Source organism: Nerophis ophidion, linkage group LG12 (assembly GCF_033978795.1).
Source record: "Nerophis ophidion isolate RoL-2023_Sa linkage group LG12, RoL_Noph_v1.0, whole genome shotgun sequence".
In the NCBI taxonomy this organism is placed as follows: domain Eukaryota; kingdom Metazoa; phylum Chordata; class Actinopteri; order Syngnathiformes; family Syngnathidae; genus Nerophis; species Nerophis ophidion.
The window spans coordinates 32,672,094-32,695,791 of record NC_084622.1 but is presented as its reverse complement, the minus strand read 5'-3'; the positions used below and the strand labels follow the sequence as shown (position 1 = coordinate 32,695,791).

Genomic DNA, 23,698 nt, shown 5'->3' with positions numbered 1-23,698 from the left:
ATCTTACATGTAATAGAAATGTGTAGGAGGGTGTACGGTGCGTGGTCATTAAAAATGTATTCTGATATATGTTTTTCACAAAAAATGAGCCAAAGTCAGTAGTTTGAAAAATGTATTAATTGTATAATTTTTCTTTTAATAAAAATGAAGGGAATAAGCGGTAGAAAATGGATGGATGGATGGAAAACAGGTCCCACAAACCCGAACACCACACAAGTGGGGCAGTGGGATTTCTAACAATTAGGGAGGTTTTAGTCATGTTCCACCTACAGAAACAATATTAAAACAAAAAATATATTTTCCCCTCATCTTTTTTCATTTTCATAAATTTTTTGAAAAAGCTCCAGAGAGCTACTAGGGTGGCGCTAAAAATGTACAGTTAGAAGTCAGAGGTTTACTACTCCCAAAAATCACTTGATGAGCTAAACCACATAGGACACATCCATATTAAATAAATTAAACGACATCAACAAAAAAATAACATTTGTCTATTTTTAAATCACTTTTAGATGGATCCTTATTGTCCACATAAAAGTAGCCAACAACACACAAAAATTAAAATTATCCTCAATTATCAAGATAATTGAGCTCGAGTGGCTCAGGGTAGAAGGGCCTGACCTTCACAACGAACACAACACAGTTAAATCAAAGGTTTTCGGTAGCCTTCAACAGGTCCCAGCACCGCAACAGCGGGTCACGGCAGCAGTATAGCTGTTGAGCGCTCTCTCTCTTGGTTGTGTTGTATTCATCACAGACTTTTCTCTTGTTGGTTGAATCAACAATCAACTCTTTGGCTTCTCACAGTTTATAACATCCCCCAATGTCATAGTTACGACAGTTGCCGACTGACATGTTTAAAAGTGTAACGATGAAAAATCAATCAATCAATCAATCAATGTTTACTTATATAGCCCTGAATCACTAGTGTCTCAAAGGGCTGCACAAACCACAACACGAACCACTACGACATCCTTGGTAGGCCCACATAAGGGCAAGGAAAACTCACACCCAGTGGGACGTCGGTGACAATGATGACTATGAGAACCTTGGAGAGGACGAAAGCAAGGATGTCGAGCGGGTCTAACATGATACTGTGAAAGTTAAATCCATAATGGATCCAACACAGTCGCGAGAGTCCAGTCCAAAGTGGATCCAACACAGCAGCGAGAGTCCCGTTCACAGCGGAGCCAGCAGGAAAACATCCCAAGCGGAGGCAGATCAGCAGCGCAGAGATGTCCCCAGCCGATACACAGGCGAGCAGTACATGGCCACCGGATCGGACCGGACCCCCTCCACAAGGGAGAGTGGGACATAGGAGAAAAAGAAAAGAAACGGCAGATCAACTGGTCTAAAAAGGGAGTCTATTTAAAGGCTAGAGTATACAAATGAGTTTTAAGGTGAGACTTAAATGCTTCTACTGAGGTGGCATCTCGAACTGTTACCGGGAGGGCATTCCAGAGTACTGGAGCCCGAACGGAAAACGCTCTATAGCCCGCAGACTTTTTTTGGGCTTTGGGAATCACTAATAATCCGGAGTCTTTTGAACGTAGATTTCTTGCCGGGACATATGGTACAATACAATCGGCAAGATAGGATGGAGCTAGACCGTGTAGTATTTTATATGTAAGTAATAAAACCTTAAAGTCACATCTTAAGTGCACAGGAAGCCAGTGCAGGTGAGCCAGTACAGGCGTAATGTGATCAAACTTTCTTGTTCTTGTCAAAAGTCTAGCAGCCGCATTTTGTACCAACTGTAATCTTTTAATGCTAGACATGGGGAGACCCGAAAATAATACGTTACTGTAATCGAGGCGAGACGTAACAAACGCATGGTTAAGGATCTCAGCGTCTTTAGTGGACAGAATGGAGCGAATTTTAGCGATATTACGGAGATGAAAGAAGGCCGTTTTAGTAACGCTTTTAATGTGTGACTCAAAGGAGAGAGTTGGGTCGAAGATAATACCCAGATTCTTTACCGTGTCGCCTTGTTTAATTGTTTAATTAAAGTTGTATTATTAAATAGAGGTCGGTGTCTAGCAGGACCGATAATCAGCATTTCCGTTTTTTTGGTGTTGAGTTGCAAAAAGTTAGCGGACATCCATTGTTTAATTTAATTAAGACACGCCTCCAGCTGACTACAGTCCGGCGTGTTGGTCAGCTTTAGGGGCATGTAGAGTTGGGTGTCATCAGCATAACAGTGAAAGCTAACACCGTATTTGCGTATGATGTCACCTAGCGATGACAAAAATAAAGGGTATCTTTAGATAATATACCTCTCACTGTTTACAACATCCGCCAACATCTATCAGAGAACAAACAAAACGGAACCAGACACAATTAGGTCCTTGGTAGCCCGAAGCCTGGTATATACTCTCTCGTCACGTAGTTTGCGTCCCTTCTGATGGCATCTTAAAATCTTTTATAGCTCTTCCGCAGGGGGGCAGGTTTGTGTCTAACAATACTCTTCCAAAACACCAAGGAGCATCCATCCATCCACTTTCTACCAGCGGGGGGCGCTGGTGCCTATCTCAGCTACAATCGGGCGGAGTTTCTCCTAAAGTAACAACCACAGCTGTCGTTGACTAGCTACAAACTTTCCTGAAAGAGAGAGCTTCCTGTGTGTAGTAGTAAACAATGGCGTCGAAAGTGATACACTCCAAAAAGTCAGTGTTCAAAAACAAGAAAAAAAAATACAATAATGAGGGGTATTTTATTTGAACTAAGCAAAATTATCTGCCAATAGAACAAGAAAATGCGGCTTGTCAAGACTTTCCAAAACAAGGACCAACACAGATAGACAACATTCACACTCACATTCACACACTAGGGACAATTAAGGACACGTCCACACTAAGTCGTTTAACCCATTAAACAAATAATTATTTAGCCTAAGCCCAGTGTCAGCCACATTAAACCAGTTTTTAAGGTCCGCCTCCTCGGACAAATTTTTGCATGGGTAAGTTAGTTGTGTAATTTTTAAAATGTTCGGCATTTAGCTTTTTATGGACTCATTGATCGTTTACAAAGTGAGTTCCTACAGGAAGTGAGCCCAGGAAGACTGTGCACCACACAGAAAGTGACGTCAGAAAGAACACGGTTTAATAAAGCGGTTTCGTAACTTGGAGGTAGCCACTGGAAATATGGAGTCAAGTCATCCAGACATGCCAGTGTTTCTCCTTCCGTCTGTACAGATGCTTGTGGAAATCACACATGAATGCCTTAAGAGAAAGCGATTGCAGCTATTTGGGATACAACACTTCTCAGATGGCAAGAGAATTTTCCAATCTCAGCCCGGGGTCAGCTGTGTTTTTTCTTAGCGAAAAACTTTATCCATTTGTCGAAGGAGAGTCAACGAGCATGCGGGCTCCCGTGGATGTGATAAAAAAGGTAGCGTGTGTTGTATTACCTGGCTGACGAGGAAAACGGCGAATGCACTTGGACTGGCAGAGCAGACTGTATCAGTTATTGTCCGCCATGTATGTCACGGACTCAGCGTCTCGGTCCAGAGTATATGAAGTCCCCAAAAACGAATGGACAATGAAGGTGAAGGCAAAAGAAGAGTGAGGAGTGTCCTGACTAGATATCTAGATCCCTAGATTGATTGATGTTAAATGTTCTTTATCACATTGTTTACTTCCACTTGTCCACTAAAGATTTGATTAATCAATGTTGTGTTTGGACACGGATAAGGTTAGATGTGATTTACCCTGGATTACCTTATCCGGCTGCGATGAGGTGGCGACTTGTCCAGGGTGTACGCCGCTTTCCGTCCCATTGTATCTGAGATAGGCTCCAGCTCCCCCCGCCACCCCGAAGGGAATAAGCGGTAGGAAATGGATGGAAACCTTATCCGGCTGCGATAAGGTGGCGACTTGTCCAGGGTGTACGCCGCCTACCGCCCGAATGCAGCTGAGATAGGCCTCGGCGACCCCCCGCCACCCCAAAAGGGACGAGCGGTGGGAAATGGAGGCATGGAACCATATCCGGCTTAGTCTAAACAGGCTTTTAGTGTTGCCAATCAACCTGACCCCAGGTGTATGTCTTTGGAGGTGGGAGGTACCCGGAGGGAACCCACGCAGTCAAGGGGAGAACATGCACACCCCACAGAGAAAGACCCTCAGCCCGGGAATTTCTTATTGTGAGGTACGAGCACTAACAACTGTGCCACCGTGCTGCTAATGTGTTACTGTATAAATGAAAACAAAAATATTTATTTGACAAAATATTACGACATCGTTCAAAGCAGGATCTGAGGACTGGAAGTTACAGTATGTACAGTACTATTTACAGAACACACTAACAACACAAGACTAAAGTATGGTTATTTAATGTAAGTGCACGGCATGTTTCCCCTCCTCTGGCACAAGTGGAAGAGGTGGGCAAGGGCACGTCATGATTCCACACACACACACACACACACACACAACACACACAATTTGTATTTGTCACCTTCTTGAGACCTCCGAAAAATGCCTACCTCTTTAGGATCACCCTTTCTAGATATATTAATAATTGTATTTTTGCAACATTAATAATATATACATTCTATGCCAATATAAAAAAGCTTGTTGTGAAAAATTAGTTGGAACACAGCTTTACAAGAAAAACTTAGAATTTTAGCGGTATTATAATAAAAGTTGGAATTTTACTCATCGCAAGTCAAAATTTTACAAGAAAAACTGAACATTTGTGCAGTATTATGATAAAAGTTAGAATTTTACTTTATAACAGTCGCAATTTTACAAGAAAAGCTTAAATTTTGGTAATTTTATGAAAATTGTCGTAATTTTACTCCACAAAAGTCACAATTTTATAAGAAAACTTAAACATTTTGGCAATATTATAATAATTCTTGGAATTTTGCTTGACAAAATTATGACAAAAAATCATCAAGAAAAAGATTGGCAATATTTTATTTGACACGTGTCACCATTGTGCATTAAAAAGTACTAATTTTACAATAAAAAATGTTTAATTTTACGAGTAAATATTGCAAAATTACATAAACAGAAAGAATATGAGAAATTGTTCCTAATTTTATAAGAAAGAAGTCGACACATTTTGAGAAAAAGACTGCTCTTAGTTAATCTTTTTTTTTGGTTTATTTGTTTGTAATTTGTGTTTTAATCTTCCTTATTCACTTTGTTATTGCAGTATGTCTCTATATACATAACTTTATTTTTTATTTTTATTAATTTTGGCAAAATGGGGCGCATTTCAATTTCTTACACACACTTGTTATGTCATATGTTGACCAGAGGGGGAGCACTTTTAAAACAGACACATAGTCAATTTGAAAAATCCCTTCTTTTTGGGACCACCCTCATTTTGATAGATTTCACCACCAGGGGTTCAAATGAGACTTTCTCTATTAGATGCAATGGCAACTTGTCCAGGGTAGCTGAGATAGGCACCAGCGCACCCCACAAATCCAAAGGGAATAAGCGGTAGGAAATGGATGGATGGATGGATGGTTTTCTTGATGTCTCAAGTGTCAGGCTTGTTCCTGACAGTTGGTCTATGTTTTAGTTTTTTCCACTGCATTTGTCTTTGTTTCCCCTGTGTGTGTATTATTTCCTGTCAGCGCTCTTATTTTGTCTGTTTCCTGTGTTTCTCCCTGAGCTCTGTTTCCCTTCAGCTGCGGTTGATTGGCACTGGCCACACCTGTTGTCAATCAGCCCGCTCCTATTTTTACCTGCTTTGTCTTCCAGTCAATGCTGGATTATTGTTGTTGTCACTCCTGTGGTGTCGTGTCGTGTCTTGTCATTGCAGCGTAGCGGTAAGCTATATTTCGGTAGCTGTTTGTAGCTTACTGTCTTTTGTTCCCTGCTTCCGTTTTGACTTCATACCACAAGTAACAACTTCTGTTTCCTGCTAGCTCCCATGCTAGCTATTTTAGTTTGTTATCCGCCTCGTGCGCGCTTTTTGTTAGTACCCTTTTGTTTGTTCTTGTTCTCCTGCTAGCTTCCACGTTAGGCTCGTTATCTTCCAGCTCCCGTGCTAGCTCTTTTAGTTTGTTATCCGCCTCGTGCATGCTTTTTGCTGTACCCATTGTTTGTTTTTGTTTTCGTGTTAAAGATTAAATCATGTTTTCTCACTCAATGCCTGCCTCCTTCTCTGCATCTTGGGGTTCGTCACAAACTAACTCTGGCATCAAGAAGGGTAGAAATACAAGAACACACACACACAACACAGCTGAATAATAGGCTGCTATGCAATCTCATTTTGCGGAAGGGCATCTCACTAGTAATTAATGACAGCTGCCGCCTTGCACAATAAAAATAGTCACATCGTCTGATTGCGCCTTTAAATCGTCTGTGTGCCTTTAGGAATATTCCAGGCCTTGAATCCGGGTGATTTTCTTTCCATCTCCACTTTAGTGAATGTTATCTGCAAAAATTTTGTTTTTGTCGCTCCTGTGGTGTCGTGTCCACACAGTCCACACATAATAATATATAGTCGCTCACTTCAAATGATTTAAAGTCCAACAATGTCTAATTGTACAAAACATTACCTACCATAGCCAGATCATTTCATCATAACTATTATGACACATAGATATAGAATAACTTTTGGATAACTACAGAACAAGCTTTACCGGAATGCAGAGGACTGACTTTAAAATATTCCATTCCCGAACATTTCCATACACACTCCCACTCTCACTAGTGCTCTTTACTTTCAGCCAGCCGCAAATGAGATGCATTTTGCCTCTTTACAGAAATACAAATTGTGGAAACATGCACACAAATCAGTCTCATATTTACACACCACTAAACGCAAATGCATCGAGGAGGGATTAGTCGTGCGGTGCCCCTTGAGGACAATAAACACATGTATATTCATAACCCTGACTTCAAGGCATGCCAGTGGGAGAGGAACAATGACCAGATAAAAGGCTGGCATAATCAGCTTTACCAAACCATGGAGGGCAGACATTTTCCACCATTTGTACAGGGAGGTAATTACAAAGTAGGACACTATCTGTTGCATTAAGCACTATAGGATGCTTTTCCAGCATCTGACTTTTTTTTTAAATTCTTATCAAACATACTTTTTTTTTCTGTTTTTTAACTGCACAGGTATGGAAAAGGCTTTGTTTGCCAAATACATTTTTTTTCACAAGAAAACACTACTGTATTAATATTCATGGGTTGTGAGAAGGGTTGTACGGCAGTGCTTCTCAAATGGGGGTACGCGTACCCCTGGGGGTACTTGAATGTATGCCAAGGGGTATGTGAGATTTTTTTTAAATATTCTAAAAATTGCAACAATTAAAAAATCCTTTATAAATATATGTATTGAATAATACTTCAACAAAATATGAATGTAAATTCATAAACTGTGAAAAGAAATGCAATAATGCAGTATTCAGTGTTGACAGCTAGATTTTTTGTGGACATGTTCGATAAATATTGATGTTAAAGATTTCTTTTTTTGTGAAGAAATGTTTAGAATGAAGTTCATGAATCCAGATGGATCGCTATTACAATCCCCAAAGAGGGCACTTTAAGTTGATGATTACTTCTATGTGTAGAAATCTGTATTTATAATTGAATCACTTGTTTATTTTTCAACAAGTTTTTAGTTATTTTTATATCTTTTTTTACTAAATAGTTCAAGAAAGACCACTACAAATGAGCAATATTTTGCACTGTTATACAATTTAATAAATCAGAAACTGATGACATAGTGCTGTATTTTACTTCTTTATCTCTTTTTTTCAACCAAAAATGCTTTGCTCTGATTAGGGGGTACTTGAATCAAAAAAATGTTCACAGGACCACTGTTGTACGGTATACCAGTATTAGTATAGTACCGCAATACTAATGAATCATATTCGGTTCTGTACCGCCTCTGAAAAGTACTGGACCACCACCCCTTTGTGCCCCCGTTGTTGTCACGTCATGTGATTGCTGGTTTACAAGCAGATGAGCATGTTCGGCAGCGCACTATCACGGAGTACTTACAGACAAAGTGTGTAGACAGTTAAAGTTTTTGATTGATTGATTGAAACTTTTATTGATAGATTGCACAGGGTCCAGGGTACCAATGATTGTCACACACACACTAGGTGTGGTGAAATTTGTCCTCTGCATTTTACCCATCCCCTTGTTCCATCCACTGGGAGGTGAGGAGAGCAGTGGGCAGCAGCGGTGCCGCGCCCTGGAATAATTTTTGTTGATTTAACCAAAAAGGGAGATCGGACGCATTTTGGCTTAAAAACTAACGTTAAAGGTGAAGTTATAACACTGAAACACCTGCTTTAAGACATGGCTAGCTAGCTAGCGGCTAAAGTCCAGCCACATTCGGCAGTGTTTTAGCTACTTCTAAATCACTACTCCTGGTCTCCATGGCGACAAATAAAGTAAGTTTCGTACAAGTACCATCCCTGCAGAACGAGGAATAGTTAAACATGCTTCACTATCACCGGCGTCAAAATGTAAACAAACACAATTGGTTGATCTACAGCTAACATCAACTGTAATGATACCAAGTACAGTAGCGTATCTAGTCGATACTACTATGAGTACGTTGATATTTTGTGGCATTACAACATCTTCTTTGTTTTTTTTAAAACATATATTATGTTTATAAACTCAGGAAATATGTCCCTGGACACATGAGGACTTTGACCAATGTATGATCTTGTAATGACTTGGTATCAGATTGATGCCCAAATTTGTAGTATCATCCAAAACTAATGTAAAGTATCAAACAAGCGATTATTACATTTTAACAGAAGTGTAGATAGAACATGTTAAAAGAGAAAGCAAGCAGATATTAACAGTAAATGAACAAGTAAATTAATAACACATTTTCTACCACATGTCCTTCATAATGTTGACAAAATAATAGAATGGAAAGTGACGCAATATGTTACTGCATACGTCAGCAGACTAATTAGGAGCCTTTGTTTGCTTACTAACTACTAAAGGACAAGTTGTCTTGTATGTTCACTATTTTATTTAAGGACAAACTTGTAATAAAAAATATATTTTTGATGTACACTAAGATTTATAGTTAAAATAAAGCCAGTAATGCAATTTTTGTGGTCCCCTTTATTTATAAAAGTATCGAAAAGTACCGAAAAGTATCAAATTCATTTTGGTACCGGTACTGGTACCAAAATATTGGTATTGGGATAACACTAGTTGCGTGTAACCCATTTTCTGTTTTAATCGCTCTTCTGCCTCATGCGACATTTTATAAGTTAGTTATAAACTGTACTCACAAAAATATACTTTTTTTGTTTTTTTAAAAAGCAGTAAAGTTATTGCAGCACAAAAATTGAGGTTACTCCCAAAGTTTTTTTGGCGATGACTTCACATATCCAGTCAGTGAACCTTGCCTAACGCCAAGATATGTGGGCAGAGTGGTACTTGGAGTACTATTCTGACAGTTTGAAAGATGTGTTGAGCAGAAAGGCACTCGGGCATTGTGGATTATGCAAAGGAAATAATAAATATAATCTAGTATGTATTAATTATGTAGAATCTAGTGAGAAGTTGTTAATTTTTTCATTATATTGCTGATCTGATGTATTTTCAAAGAAACTCAAGTCCTTTCAGGAAAGCAAGGAGATGTAATCATAAAAAATGAAAAAAAAAAAATTAAACAGATATTTTTAAATTGTTGCTGTTTTCAAACAGTGTTTTCAGTGGATTGGGGGTCGATATTTGAGGTTTGGAGGGTGAAAGGAGGCCCCCTTTAGGTTAAGGCGTACTTGTACTTCATCATTCCTGTACATAAGATCATGCTCCTTTAGTGTTAAACAAACACAAGGGACAAGCGGTAGGAAATGGATGGATGGAGATGCTTTTAAGAGGCCTTATCTTTATACTTTCTATTTTAGTCAATTAAATTTACAGTAAATTCAGGTGTCTAAAATGTTGTGTAATTTTGTTTACTAAAACTGAACTAAAAATAAATCAGTTTCGATGACTAAGATTAGACTAAAACTAAAAGAAGTGCTCTTCAAAAGACTATGACTAAAAGTTCCGATAAATTAAAAACTCCCGTCAAAATTAACAGTGCACCATAGTCTGTTTTTTAACTCTCTTTCAGCATCTCCCCAAGCAGTTTGAGAGAAACATCAGTAGAAGAGGATGCCAAATACAAACCCCAAAAGGAGTGAAGTTAAAAAAAAGTTCAAACTGTACTATGCAAAGCGAAAGCCATTTGTCAACAACACCCAGAAACCCCGCCGGCTTCGCTGGGCCCAAGCTCAACTAAAAGAGACTGATGCAAAGTGGAAAAGTGTACTGAGGTCTGACGAGTCCACATTTGAAATTGTTTTTGGAATCTGTGGACATCCTGTCCTCCAAACCAAAAAGGAAAAGAACCACCCGGACTGTTGTAGACGCAATGTTCAAAAGCCAGCATCTGTGAAGGCACCATTAATGCTGAAAGGTACATACAGGTTTTTTTAGCAACATATGTTGCCATCCAAGCAACGTTATCATGGACGCCCCTGCTTATTTCAGCAAGACGCAATCTGCACGTGTTACAACAACGTGGCTTCATAGTAAAAGAGTGTGGGTACTAGACTGGCCTGCCTGTAGTCCAGACCTGTCTCCCATTGAAAATGCGGCGCGCATTATGAAGCCTAAAATACAGCAATGGAGACCCCGGACTGTTGAAGAACTTAAGCTGTAAATCAAGCAAGAATGGGAAATAATTCCACCTAAAAACCTTCAAAAATTGATCTCCTCAGTTCCCAAACCTTTACTGAGTGTTGTTAAAAGGAAAGGCCATGTAACACAGTGGTAAAAATGCCCCTCTGCCAACTTTTTTGCAATGTGTTACTGCATTAAATTCCAATTTAATTATTATTTGCAAAAAAACAAACAGTTTCTCTGTTCGAACGTTAAATATCTTGTCTTTAAGATTCACACAACGTGCCAACTTCACTGGTTTTGGGTTTTATAGAATAGTAGCGGCTTAAAATTTTCCCCCTAGTTTTTAGCGCCTAGTGTGTTCTTCTTTCTCCGTTTTTCCTGCAGATTCTGTTTTTCTACACTCTCTGAGGGTGTTCCTGATTTTCGGGATCACGTTCAGCTTGAGTTTTTTACATTTTTTACAACCAAAATCTTCAAAGTCAGAATCATTAAAATGATCGCTTCAAATGACACTCCTATTAATCGGTCCATCCCATTTTGCATATTCCCATTATTTGGAAATGTGTGCAGGCTGACTCCTTCTTTAGTTATATTATTAGTTGTCTACAAAAGTTCTATAAACATCCATCCATTTTTTACCGCTTATTCCCTTTGGGGTCGCGGGAGGGGCTGGTGCCTATCTCGGCTACAATCGAGCGGAAGGCGGTGTACACCCTGGACAAGTCGCCACCTCACCGCAGGGCCAACACAGATAGACAGACAACATTCACACTCACATTCACACACTAGGGCCAATTTAATGTTGCCAATCAACTTATTCCCAGGTGCGTGTCTTTGGAGGTGGGAGGAAGTCTGAGTACCCGGAGGGAACCCATGCATTCACGGGGAGAACATGCAAACTCCACACAGAAAGATCCCGAGCCCAGGATTGAACACTGACTACTCAGGACCTTCGTATTGTGAGGCAGAGGCACTAGCCCCTCTTCCACCGTGAAGCCCTGCTATATACATGTAATGCATTATTATTATTATTATTGTTAATATCATTATTGCTGCACCCTGCAACAATGCATCTGGCAGACATATTTGATCAATCCTTCCCTTTTTGTGTGAAAATATCATGATTGGGGATTAAGATGCTACCAAAAAACATAATACACAATATGAAATTGCCTGGGCTTCACGGTGGAAAAGGGGTTAGTGCATCTGCCTCACAATACGAAGGTCCTGAGTAGTCAGGGTTCAATTCCAGGCTTGGGATCTTTCTGTGTGGTGTTTGCATGTCCTCCCCTTGAATGTGTGGGTTCCCTCTGGGTACTCCGGCTTCTTCCCACCTCCAAAGACATGCACCTGGGGATAGGTTGATTGGCAACACTAAATTGGCCCTAGTGTGTGAATGTGAGTGTGAATGTTGTCTGTCTATCTGTGTTGGCCCTGCGATGAGGTGGAAAATTGTCCAAGGTGTACCCCACATTCCGCCCGATTGTAGCTGAGATAGGCACCAGCACCCCCCGCGACCCCAAAAGGGAATAAGCGGTAGAAAATGGATGGATGGATGAAACTGCCTCCAGTCTACTGTAAGTGACGTCTATTGGCTGATGCAGGCCCCACACACTTTGGAAATACAAGTCGGCGTACCAAAATGTGCTAAAACTCGTTAGAAAACAAGCCTAAAATCCCTACCGTGTCTATATTGTGGAGAATTTTACCTGTAGACGTCATTTTTCAGTCCAGGACTATGAAACAAGTGCCAATGTTGTCTGCAGTAGAGGGGCCCTTTCACCGTTGTCTCTTGCATGCATTTTAAAATCCTATTGTGTATTAAAAATTGTAAAATCCTAATCAATCTGAAGAAAGAAAGATGCGGGAAGCAAGTAGCAAACCAGTGGCTAATATTTGGATGTTGTACCAATTCTTCAATTGGTTTTGCGGAGTGATGAAAGCATTTTAAGACCCTATGAGAATATCATTCAAACACCAACGCTGATGAACATGTAACTTAGCTGCTGCTAAGCGATCAGAATAAATGCTTTTCTTTCCATTGTTGTACTTTTCAATATTGACTTTAAGGCGCTACATAAACAAAAGTTTATATTGTAAACTTTATCTCCTCATGAAACCCAAGACTACCAGCTGGTGCTACCAGCTGCTTCAAGCTGAATGCATCTCAGTACCCTTTTCTGATTGAATCGTTGACTCGCGTGTTTTATCTCTAATAAAAACTCACCAAGCAGCTTTAAAATGTATTTTACAGTGTATTTAATTCAAACAAAGATGTGATGCTTTAAAATTGAATAATATTATATCAAATAATGCAATAATCTACAATAATTCCTTTAGGTTATCCCTGAATTAACAGCTAAAGATGGATGGAATTTGTAATTTACAAACAAATATGATGGCCAGCATGCAAAAAAAATATAGGGATTATCAATATATTCATTTCATCAAGTCTACGTGTATGCTAGTTAATATATGCAGTTACTGTAGTGGAGGAGAAGGGGGGGGGGGGTGATGGGACACTCATCTCACAAGAAGTGAAGTAAATTATATTTATATAGCGCTTTTCTCTAGTGACTCAAAGCGCTTTACATAGTGAAACCCAATATCTAAGTTACATTTAAACCAGTGTGGGTGGCACTGGGAGCAGATGGGTAAAGTGTCTTGCCCAAGGACACAACGGCAGTGACTAGAATGGCGGAACCTGCAACCCTCAAGTTGCTGGCACGGCCGCTCTACCAACCGAGCTATGCCGCCCCACAACAAGAGGAGACGTTAGAGGATGTTGGGTTCACGCGAACGAAGCGGGTCGAAATTTGTGTGCGCAAAACACTGAACGTGTGAATCCAATCCTTCATGCACGAAAAGACGGATATTTTTCTGACAATATTAAAAAAATTAAAAATACTTATGATTGCTTTTGCCTGCAAGACAGCTTTTCTCCAAACAGGAAATACGTCACAATTTCATTTAGTAAAACAAGATCTCATTACACCTTTTGTAGTTAGCATGCTAAAATATACCATATCAGTATATAATCAATCAATTAATCAAAGTTCATTTATATAGCCCTAAATCACGAGTGTCTCAAAGGGATGCATAAGCCACAACGACATCATCGGCTCAGATCCCACATCGGGGCAAGAAAAAACTCAAACCAATGGGATACAATAAGAGACCTTGGAGGGTACCGCAGATGTGGGTACCCCCCTGGGCGACCGGTGCAATGGACGTCGAGTAGATCTAGTTAATAGTGTGAGAGTCCAGTCCATAGTGGATCTAACATAACAATGAGAGAGTCTAGTCCATAGTGGGGCCAGCAGGGGATCATCTTGAGTGGAGACAAGTCAGCAGCGCAGAGACATCCCCAACTGATGCACAAGATGAGTGGTTCAGCCTGGGTACCGACTTTGAACAGCTAACGATTCATCTGTGGTCACCTGATCTGTGCAGAGCAGAAAAGAGATGGCAGATCAACTGGTTTATAAGGGGGGTCTATTTAAAGGCTAGAGTTTACACATGTTTTTTAAAGATGGGACTTAAATGTTTATACAGAGGTAGTATCTCTAACTGTTATAAACTGCACCCACTAAATTTTAGAAAAAAAAAATCATCCATCTTCTTGCGCTTATCTGTGGTCTGATCGCGGGGGCAGCAGCCTAAGCAGAGAAGCCCGGACTTGCCTTTCCCCAGCCACTACGTCCAACTCCCCCCATGGGATCCTGAGGGGTTCCCAAGCCAGCTGTGAGAAATAGTCACCAAAACATGATTTTTGACATCGAAAGATTGCTTAATTGTTTTCAACGGGTGCTGTAACACGGCAGAAAAACGTCTCATTTAACAAAACAGGAACATCATTGATGTCTCTAGTCATCCTTTATGAGATGAATAAGATGTTCTCCTTTTTTAAAAAAGTTCAAAATGTTTATCGAATTTATTCTTCCTTGTAATGTGTGAACACTTGCAGTGTGAAAGGTTTCTTACAGTGAATCATTTGAGTAAGCTGCTTGATTTGTTTGCTTCATCCATTCCATAATTTAGCCGTTAGCAAAGAAAAACCCATAGAATAGCCGCACCTTTGTATAATTTGGGCCTAGATTTAGACTTATACAGACTTTATTGATCCACAAGGCAAATTGTTCCACACAGTTGTTCAGTTACAAAGGATGGAAAGGGTAAGGGTGGAAAGGGTAATGCACACAGGGTCAAAAAAAGAGGGCAAAAATACAAAAGGTATTAAGTGGACTAAAAATGTACCAGAGTAGCAAAATATAATATAAAATTTAATATTTACATATTTTATATACAGTATATAATAAATACTGATATATTATTATATTATGTTATATTATATAACAAATCCCAATTACTATGTACAATATGACGGTATATGTAACAGCTGCAGCATAAAATAGAAAGTAGATCCAGCAGAAAATATATACATTATAAACAAGTAAGCCGCAGTGCTCAATGCTTGTAACAAAATAGTAGTGTCTTATAGTCTGGAAAATTCAGTTACCCTGACTTTTAGAGTCAATGCTAGAAGATGTCAATACCCAATCACGGTTCATCCCTTGAAATATTTAGTTTTTATTAGAGATGTCCAATAATATCAGACTGCCGATATTATCGGCCGATAAATGCTTTAAAATGTAATATCGGAAATTATCGGTTTGGGTTTCAAAATTATCGTTAGCGGTTTCAAAAAGTAAAATTTATGACTTTTCAAAACGGACATAGGGAGAAGTACAGAGCGCCATTAAACGTTAAAGGCACTGCCTTTGCGTGCCGGCCCAGTCACATAATATCTACGGCTTTTGATACACACACAAGTGAATGCAAGGCATACTTGGTCAACAGCCATGCAGGTCACACTGACGGTGGCCGTATGAACAACTTTAACACTGTTACAAATATGTGCCACACTGTGAACCCACACCGAACAAGAATGACAAACACATTTCGGGAGAACATCCGCACCGTAACACAACAGAACAAATACCCAGAACCCCTTGCAGCAAAAACTCTTCGGCGATGCTACAATATACACCCCTGCTACCCCCTACCTCCTGCCCCATAACTCAACCCCGCCCACGTCAAACTCCTCATGCTCTCTCAGGGAGAGCATGTCCCAAATTCCAAGCTGCGGTTTTGAGGGGTGTTAAAAAAAAATAATGCACTTTGTGACTTCAATAATAAATATGGAAGTGCCATGTTGGCACTTTTTTCCATAACGTGAGTTGATTTATTTTGGAAAACTTTGTTACATTGTTTAATGCATCCACCGGGGCATCACAACAAAACTAAGCATAATAATGTGTTAATTCCGCGACAGTATATATTGGTATCGGTAGATATCGGGATTGGTAATTAAGAGTTGGATAATATCGGAATATTGGATATCGGCAAAAAGGCCATTATGTTTTTTGTTCCTGAGAGCCATGTAAGCATAATATGGGACTGAAACACAAAGCCATCCTTTCAACCGTTGATCCTTCACTTGTCTCGGCAGCAAAATGGAGAGACACAGATAATTGTTATCAAAGACGAGGACATCGAGCCACAGTCACAAAGGAAATAACAATAAACTGGTTATTCTTCAGACAATTTTACACAGAGCTTTTTTTTTTTCTCCCTCCGGCACTTTGACCACGTGACCTAAAATGTGACTCGGCTGTATTGAACGCCACACAGTGTGTGTTTGTGTATTTCTCTACATGTTAGCCTTGCCAGTGGAACTAATGTCTGAATTAGAGAATCTGTGCACGTCAAAGCACCTGTGGGTGTTCCTGTCACATTATGTACCTACTGTGGCTTACATGCCTCAAGGCAGTGTTTCTTCATGCACGTGTGTGTGTGTATATATGTGTGTGTGTGTGTGTGTGTGTGTGTGTGTGTGTGTGTGTGTGTGTGTGTGTGTGTGTGTGTGTGTGTGTGTGTGTGTGTTCATATATGTGTGTGCCTAGTGCTGCCGAGGCAGAAAACGAATACAAAAGGACTATGTTTGTCCCTGAAACAGTGTCTTCTATAATTTACTGCTTTCTCTGCAACAAAAAGTGATGCCTACTGTGGCAAAAAAAAACATTCAATATCTCTTAAAAGAATTGAATAAAAGTTAGTTTCATGAAGAATTTGTAAATGTAAATAAAGAGCCTTTAAATCTCAACACCGAAAAAAACATCTAAAAATGCACATATTGAATATTTCCTATGACTTCTTGTCCTGTTTGTGCCCATGCCGAGACTCAAAAACTCTCCCTCCTCCCCTGTTTTCCCTTACCTCTCTCTGTTGCCATGACTACCGCAGGCGGTTGCCAAGCGAGGATGGTTCAATGTCGAGTAACAGCTCCGGGAAGCTGAACGCCAGCAAGAGCTCCTCAGCCCGGAAGACGGCCACTGGTGGCAGCTGCAAGAACGGCAAGGAGGATCTGCACAAGAGAAACACCAATGGTAAGGAGGCGGGTGAGCAACACCATGGGGGGAAAAAAAATAAAAATAAAAAATTCAATATAAAGTTGGGGCGTATGTGAGAGTGAAGGAGAGAAAAGTGATTAAGAAAAAAAGAGAGCGCGAGGGACAGATGGTGAGAAAGTCTTCATCCCCTCGTATTTCTGCCCACGACAGTAGGCTGCTAATTATATAGTAATCAGTATGTACACTGGCCCACCAGGCACACACATTTGTTACACTTGTGTTGCCAACATTCTCATTTGATGACATCTCGCCCAAAGGATAATTCCTGTGAACTAATGAAGTGCATGGAGAACAATCATGCATACCGTGAGTCAGCCGGCTGCTGCATCATGCAACATCAAGTAACCTCGCGGTGACATGCTCCGTGCACTCCTGAAGTCGGTTCCAATGAAACATCGTTACTCGCTCTTACATTAGTCTCAGTAGTATTGGCTTACTACCATTTTTGTGCCCCAAAGTGTTTTGAGCTCGTTACTCAAAACATTTTTATCTGAAATTGTCACCCATTGAAATTAATTTACTGTATTTTTCTGACTATAAGGCGCACCTAAAAATCCTTTAATTTTCTCAAAAATCGACAGTGCGCCTTATACTTGTTTGGACTATCTCAACTGTGGGACACAGGTGCAAAATAATAAGGGACATCACACACCACACTGCAAAAACGGAAATCTAAGTAAGATGAAATATCTCAAATAAGGGTGATATTTGCTTATTTTCTGTCCGATAAGATAATTATTCCCATTAAGCAGATTTTATGTTAGTGTTTTACTTGTTTTAAGGGTTTTGGTCCTAAATGATCACAGTAAGATACTACAGCTTGTTGCTGAGATGTTATGACCTATATTGAGTAAAACATGCTTGAAACTAGAATATCTTCCATTCATCCATCCATTTCCTACCGCTTATTCCCTTTTGGGGTCGCGGGGGGCGCTGGCGCCTATCTCAGCTACAATCAGGCGGAAGGCGCGGTACACCCTGGACAAGTCGCCACCTCATCGCAGGGGTTTGTATATGGTAGATTTGATTATATCTTTTAATTTTAATTTTCCTGAGGGAATTCTCCTGAAGGAATCAATAAAGTACTATCTATCTATCTATCTATCTATCTATCTATCTATCTATCTATCTATCTATCTATCTATCTATCTATCTATCTATCTATCTATCTATCTATCTATCTATCTATCTATCTATCTATCTATCTATCTATCTATCTATCTATCTATCTATCTATCTATCTATCTATCCATCCATCTATCTATCTATCCATCCATCCATCCATCCATCCATCTAATCTATCAAGTGTTGCAAAGCTGTGTCATCAACACTCACAGAGGTATAAACCTGCTTTTTCAAAGTAATAATGTTTTACTTCAAGCATGGAAAAAAAAAGCATGATGCCCAGCGCATATTATCTCAAGATAATGGCACTAGCATTTACTTAATTTAAGAATATTTTTTCAACATATGTCTAATTATTTTTCTACCAAGAAAAGTGCACTTGTTATTTGTGAGAATATACTTATTTTAAGGTAATTTGGGTTCATTGAGGTTTGCTAATTTTACTTGTTTTGGAATGTCTTGACAAGCCGAATTTTCTTGTTCTATTGTCAGATAATTTTGCTTAGTTCAAATAAAATGCCCTGAATTTTATTATTTTTTAGTTTTTTGTTTTTGAACACTGAATTTTTGCAGTTCACACAAGGCTTCAGAAGACGAAAGATACCCAGGCAAGATGGAGATAATCTCATGCACTGCAAAAACTCAAATCTATGTAAGATTAAATATCTCAAATAAGGGTTATATTTGTTTATTTTTTGTCTGATAAGATCATTATTCTCACTAAGCAGATTTTATTTTAGAATGCTTTACATGTTTTAAGGGTATTGGTCCTAAATGATCTGATTAAGATATTACAGCTTGTTGCGGAGATTTGATTACCTATATTGAGCAAAACATGCTTGAAACTAGAATATCAATTGATGCAAAGCTGTGTCATTAAGACTCACAAGTATAAAACTTATTTTTTAAAGTAATAATTTCTTACTTCAAGCATGAAAAAAAATCATGATGCTGAGCGCATATCATTTTGTCAAGATAATGGCACTAGCATTTACTTCATTTCAAAGAATATTTTTCAACACATTGAGCAAATAGGTCTTTTTTTTTCCTTCCAAGAAAACTGCACTTTTTATGAGTGAGAATGAACTTATTTTAAGATGTTTTTGGGTTCATTGAGGTTAACTAATTTTACTTGTTTTGGAAAGTCTTGACAAGCCAAATTTTCTTTTTCTATTGGCAGATAATTTTGCTTAGTTCAAATAAAATACCTCTCATTTTGCATTTGTTTTTTCTTGTTTTTGAAAACAGACTTTTTCAGTGTGGTCGCTCAATGCTATTGACAAAGTGTTTTCCAGCTTATGTTATTCTTGTTCTGAAATTCTCATGTGTCCATCAAATCTGCTGTTGAAACTTGGACATACAGTACAAACAACATATATAACCAAGTTAATATAAGTTGATTGTAAATTAGGGGCGGGACAGGGATAAGATTTCTTGTTTTATTTCCCCGTATCCTTTTTCGGTGGGTGCCGTTGCATGTATGTCAAATTACAAAGAGTCCCTGCTTGGCAGTCAGCATCACGGGTTGGAATTGGGGGTTAAATCATCTAAATGAATCCCGAGCGCAGACGCCACTTCTGCTCACGTCTCCCCTCACCTCCCAGGGGGTTGAACAAGGGGATGGGTCAAATGTAGAGGGTAATTTCACCACACCTAGTCAGTACTTTAATTTTAACAACATTTTAATATTCTTGGCTGGCGTTAGACTAATTCTGCTTTAGTATGGTGCAGACAAATTGTGTTGCCAAATTGAAACATACATTTTATATACAAACCCCGTTTCCATATGAGTTGGGAAATTGTGTTAGATGTAATTATAAACGGAATACAATAATTTGCAAATCCTTTTCAACCCATATTCAATTGAATACGCTACAAAGACAAGCTATTTGATGTTCAAACTGATAAACTATTTTTTTTTTGCAAATAATAACTAACTTAGAATTTCATGGCTGAAACACGTGCCAAAGTAGTTGGGAAAGGACATGTTCACCACTGTGTTACATCACCTTTTCTTTTAACAACACTCAATAAATCTTTGGGAACTGAGGGAACTACTTGTTGAAGCTTTGAAAGTGGAATTCTTTCCCATTCTTGTTTTATGTAGAGCTTCAGTCGTTCAACACTCCGAGGTCTCCGCTGTCGTATTTTATGCTTCATAATGCGCCACACATTTTCGATGTGGTTATTTTCCTCTTTGTTCTGGAGGACACTTCGTCCTCTGTTTCCAGATATATAATTTGAAATGTGGACTCGTCAGACCACAGAACACCTTTCCACTTTGCATCAGTCCATCTTAGGTGAGCTCGGGCCTAGCCAAGCTGGCGGCGTTTCGGGATATTGGTGATAAACGGGTTTGGTTTTGCATAGTAGAGTTTTAATTTGCACTTACAGATGTAGCGACCAACTGTAGTTACTGACAGTGGTTTTATGAAGTGTTCCTGAGCCCATGTGGTGATATCCTTTACACATTGATGTCGGTTTCTGATGCAGTACCGCCTGAGGGATCAAAAGTCCATAATATAATCGCTTATGTGCAGTGTTTTTTTTCCAGATTCTCTTAACTTTTTGATGATTTTACGGAACGTAGATGGTAAAATCCCAAAATTCTTTGCAATAGCTCGTTAAGAAATGTTGTTCTGAAACTGTTGGACAATTTGCTTACAAAATGGTGACCCTCACCCCATCCTTGTTTGTGAATTACTTAGCATTTCATGGAAGCTGCTTTTATACCCAATCATGGCACCCACCTGTTCCCAATTAGCTTGCACACCTGTGGGATGTTCCATATAAGTGTTTGATGAGCATTCCTCAACTTTATCAGTATTTATTGCCACATTTCCCAACTTCTTTGTCACGTGTTGCTGGCATCAAATTCTAAAGTTAATGATTATTTGCAAAAAAATAAAAAATGTTTATCAGTTTGAACATCAAATATGTTGTCTTTGTAGCATATTCAACTGAATATGGGTTGAAAATTATTTGCAAATCATTGTATTCCGTTTATATTTACATCTAACACAATTTCCCAACTCATATGGAAACGGGGTTTGTAGTACATTTTGATTGGTAGTCACAACAACTGATGACGTTGAGTTGAGTTGAGTTTGTGTTTATTTGGAACATGTGTGCATACAACATGATACATCACCATTTCCAGTTTCTCTAGTCAACATGTTTAAAAAGCAGTAGGAAGAAGCAGAGCTTATTTAATCCTAACCCTTTTCCTTTCCATAGCAGTTGGTAAAGCGTTTGTTCATTTCCTGTTCTCAATTTTTTCACAATATACTCCATAAGTAATCACATAGAAAATAAATAAATAAATAATAATTAGTGAAGTAAGTTATATTTCATATAGTGAGATGAATAAGATTATCTAGGAAATGACTGGATGGATGAAATAAATTCAGAATGTTTATCATGGTTTCTTCCTGTTTGTACTTTGTAAACACTTTAAGTTTGAATAGTTTCTTGAAGTGAATTATATTAGTACATTGTTTGATTTCTTGGCTTAATCCATTCCATGATTTAATTCCACATACGGATATACTGAAGGTATCCAATCCAATCAAATCCACTTTATTTATATAGCACATTTAAAAATTGAAAAAAACAATAGAAGTTTCACAAAGTGCTGAACAGAATTTAAGACATCCATACTAGAAGAGTCAGTAATATAAACACATTCAATATAAAAAGTTTAAATACATAAAATACATCAGAGAAAATAAAATGGACTAAAATCACACAACTCTGTGTTGTACGTGCGTACAAATATTTTAAATTACATTTTTCTCTAAGATTATATTTCTCCTCTTTTGTTGAGAAGAATTGTTGTATAGTCTTGGCTAACAGATCACAGTTTACTTTCGTGCATAATTTTAGCTGTTTGCAAATTCACTATGTCGAGGAATTTCAATATTTTCCATTCAATGAATAAAGGGTTTGAATGTTCTCTATATCCAACATTATGTATTATTCTAACTGCTTATGAGTGGCAACATGATGCCGCTGCAAGACAGAGAATCTACAGTGTATTCAGAGGTGGAAGCATCAAGGATAATCAAATAAAAGCGTTTTGTTTCACCGCTAAAGCATTTGTGTCACAGGTTAGAGCAATTTGAGTGGAAACAAGTAGATCTCGCAGCAAAAATATTACATTCCAATGTTGCAAGGTAAACACAATATATGGACTACTGATGCCAAGTAACAAATCAGACATTTTTTCATTTCACATGATGTAATCTAACAATATCATGTTTTTACTAAATAATTGCATAAGATCATGTCAAATAACATGTTATTATTGTCAAGTTTGATATTTATAGGAGACATGCAAGGCAAAAAACCCCTTTACAGTCAAAAGTGTAATTATTTGGAGGCATTTAAAGAGGACATGGTGCAAACATTTGCATTTTCTGTTGAATATTTCCCCGGAAAATAAGGGAAAAAAGGCAAAAATTCAACCTTTCTACTCTGTATTTATTCCTTTGACAGTCTTTATTTTCATATCAATAGTGTGTCTGTTTTGTGTAATGTCAACTGTCCATAAAAAATTAAGGACTTTATTTACGACAGCTGCACAACAAGTATACAGAGTATGTTACGGCTCAAGCTCTTGCCGCCACACATTCCTCTGTGCTCTCTTCTGAGCGTTCCTCTTTTCACGGACACGGGCGTTCCCCTCCTGCCGCGGCAGCACTCAATCTGAATTCAGCACACCTGACACTGATGAGTACTCCACTCCCTTCTTAAGCCACGCGTACTGCGTTCCAGTGCCAGAACATAGTTACTTGTCTCCGTACACTTCCCTCTGTTTTCCGGCTTCGAGCTGTGTGTCTCGTCTCCCCGGATTCCCCCTGGACTTATTGCTGCCTTCCCGGATATCGACCTCTTGCCTGTCCACAGACCCTGACGCCTTGCTCCTGCCCTTGACCGCTCGTCTGCCCACGAACCTCCGAGCTTGCCGTCCCTCTCCTGACTTCCGCCTGTCTCACAACACGCACCTTCGTCACTTTTTGCGGAACACTCACCAGTTAATGGTATTACATAGTTTCACACCAAGTATTTGGATTAGATACACACGTCATATCCTGGTGTTTAATAAACACACTTCCACATATCGACGACCCTGTCTCAGTGTAGTCTTCTTCCCCATTGTACTGCAACATTAATATGACAATATAATACAGTGAGGCTTACAAATACTCTAAAATAATATTATAAACTAGTATATATTGATAATTGTTTTTGCAGTTTTAGCTGACAATAATAAAAGACTGAAAAGCATAGACTTTTATACTTTAACCTTTATGGGTCTCATCAACAGATGGCTCTTTTTTTTATCTGGTCAGACTCTGATTTTATTGTGCGGATATAGTTTGGAGACCTTCTCTTTTGGGGGGTGATTTTCATGGTCACTGTTCATGTTTTCTACCTCAGCGTGCCAATGTTCCCTGTGATTTGTGTGATTTGCAG

General features: G+C 38.9%; 1 protein-coding gene across 2 annotated transcripts in view; it reads left to right on the top strand.

Moving 5' to 3' along the window:
- The window catches only part of kiaa1549la (KIAA1549-like a), a 299,333-nt gene that overhangs the window by 228,715 nt on the left and 46,920 nt on the right, over positions 1–23,698 (top strand). For both annotated transcript variants that reach the window (XM_061917395.1, XM_061917394.1), the window contains one exon: positions 16,929–17,071. In XM_061917395.1, coding sequence (XP_061773379.1) covers positions 16,929–17,071 — 143 coding nt within the window. The remainder of the gene's footprint in view (positions 1–16,928; positions 17,072–23,698) is intronic.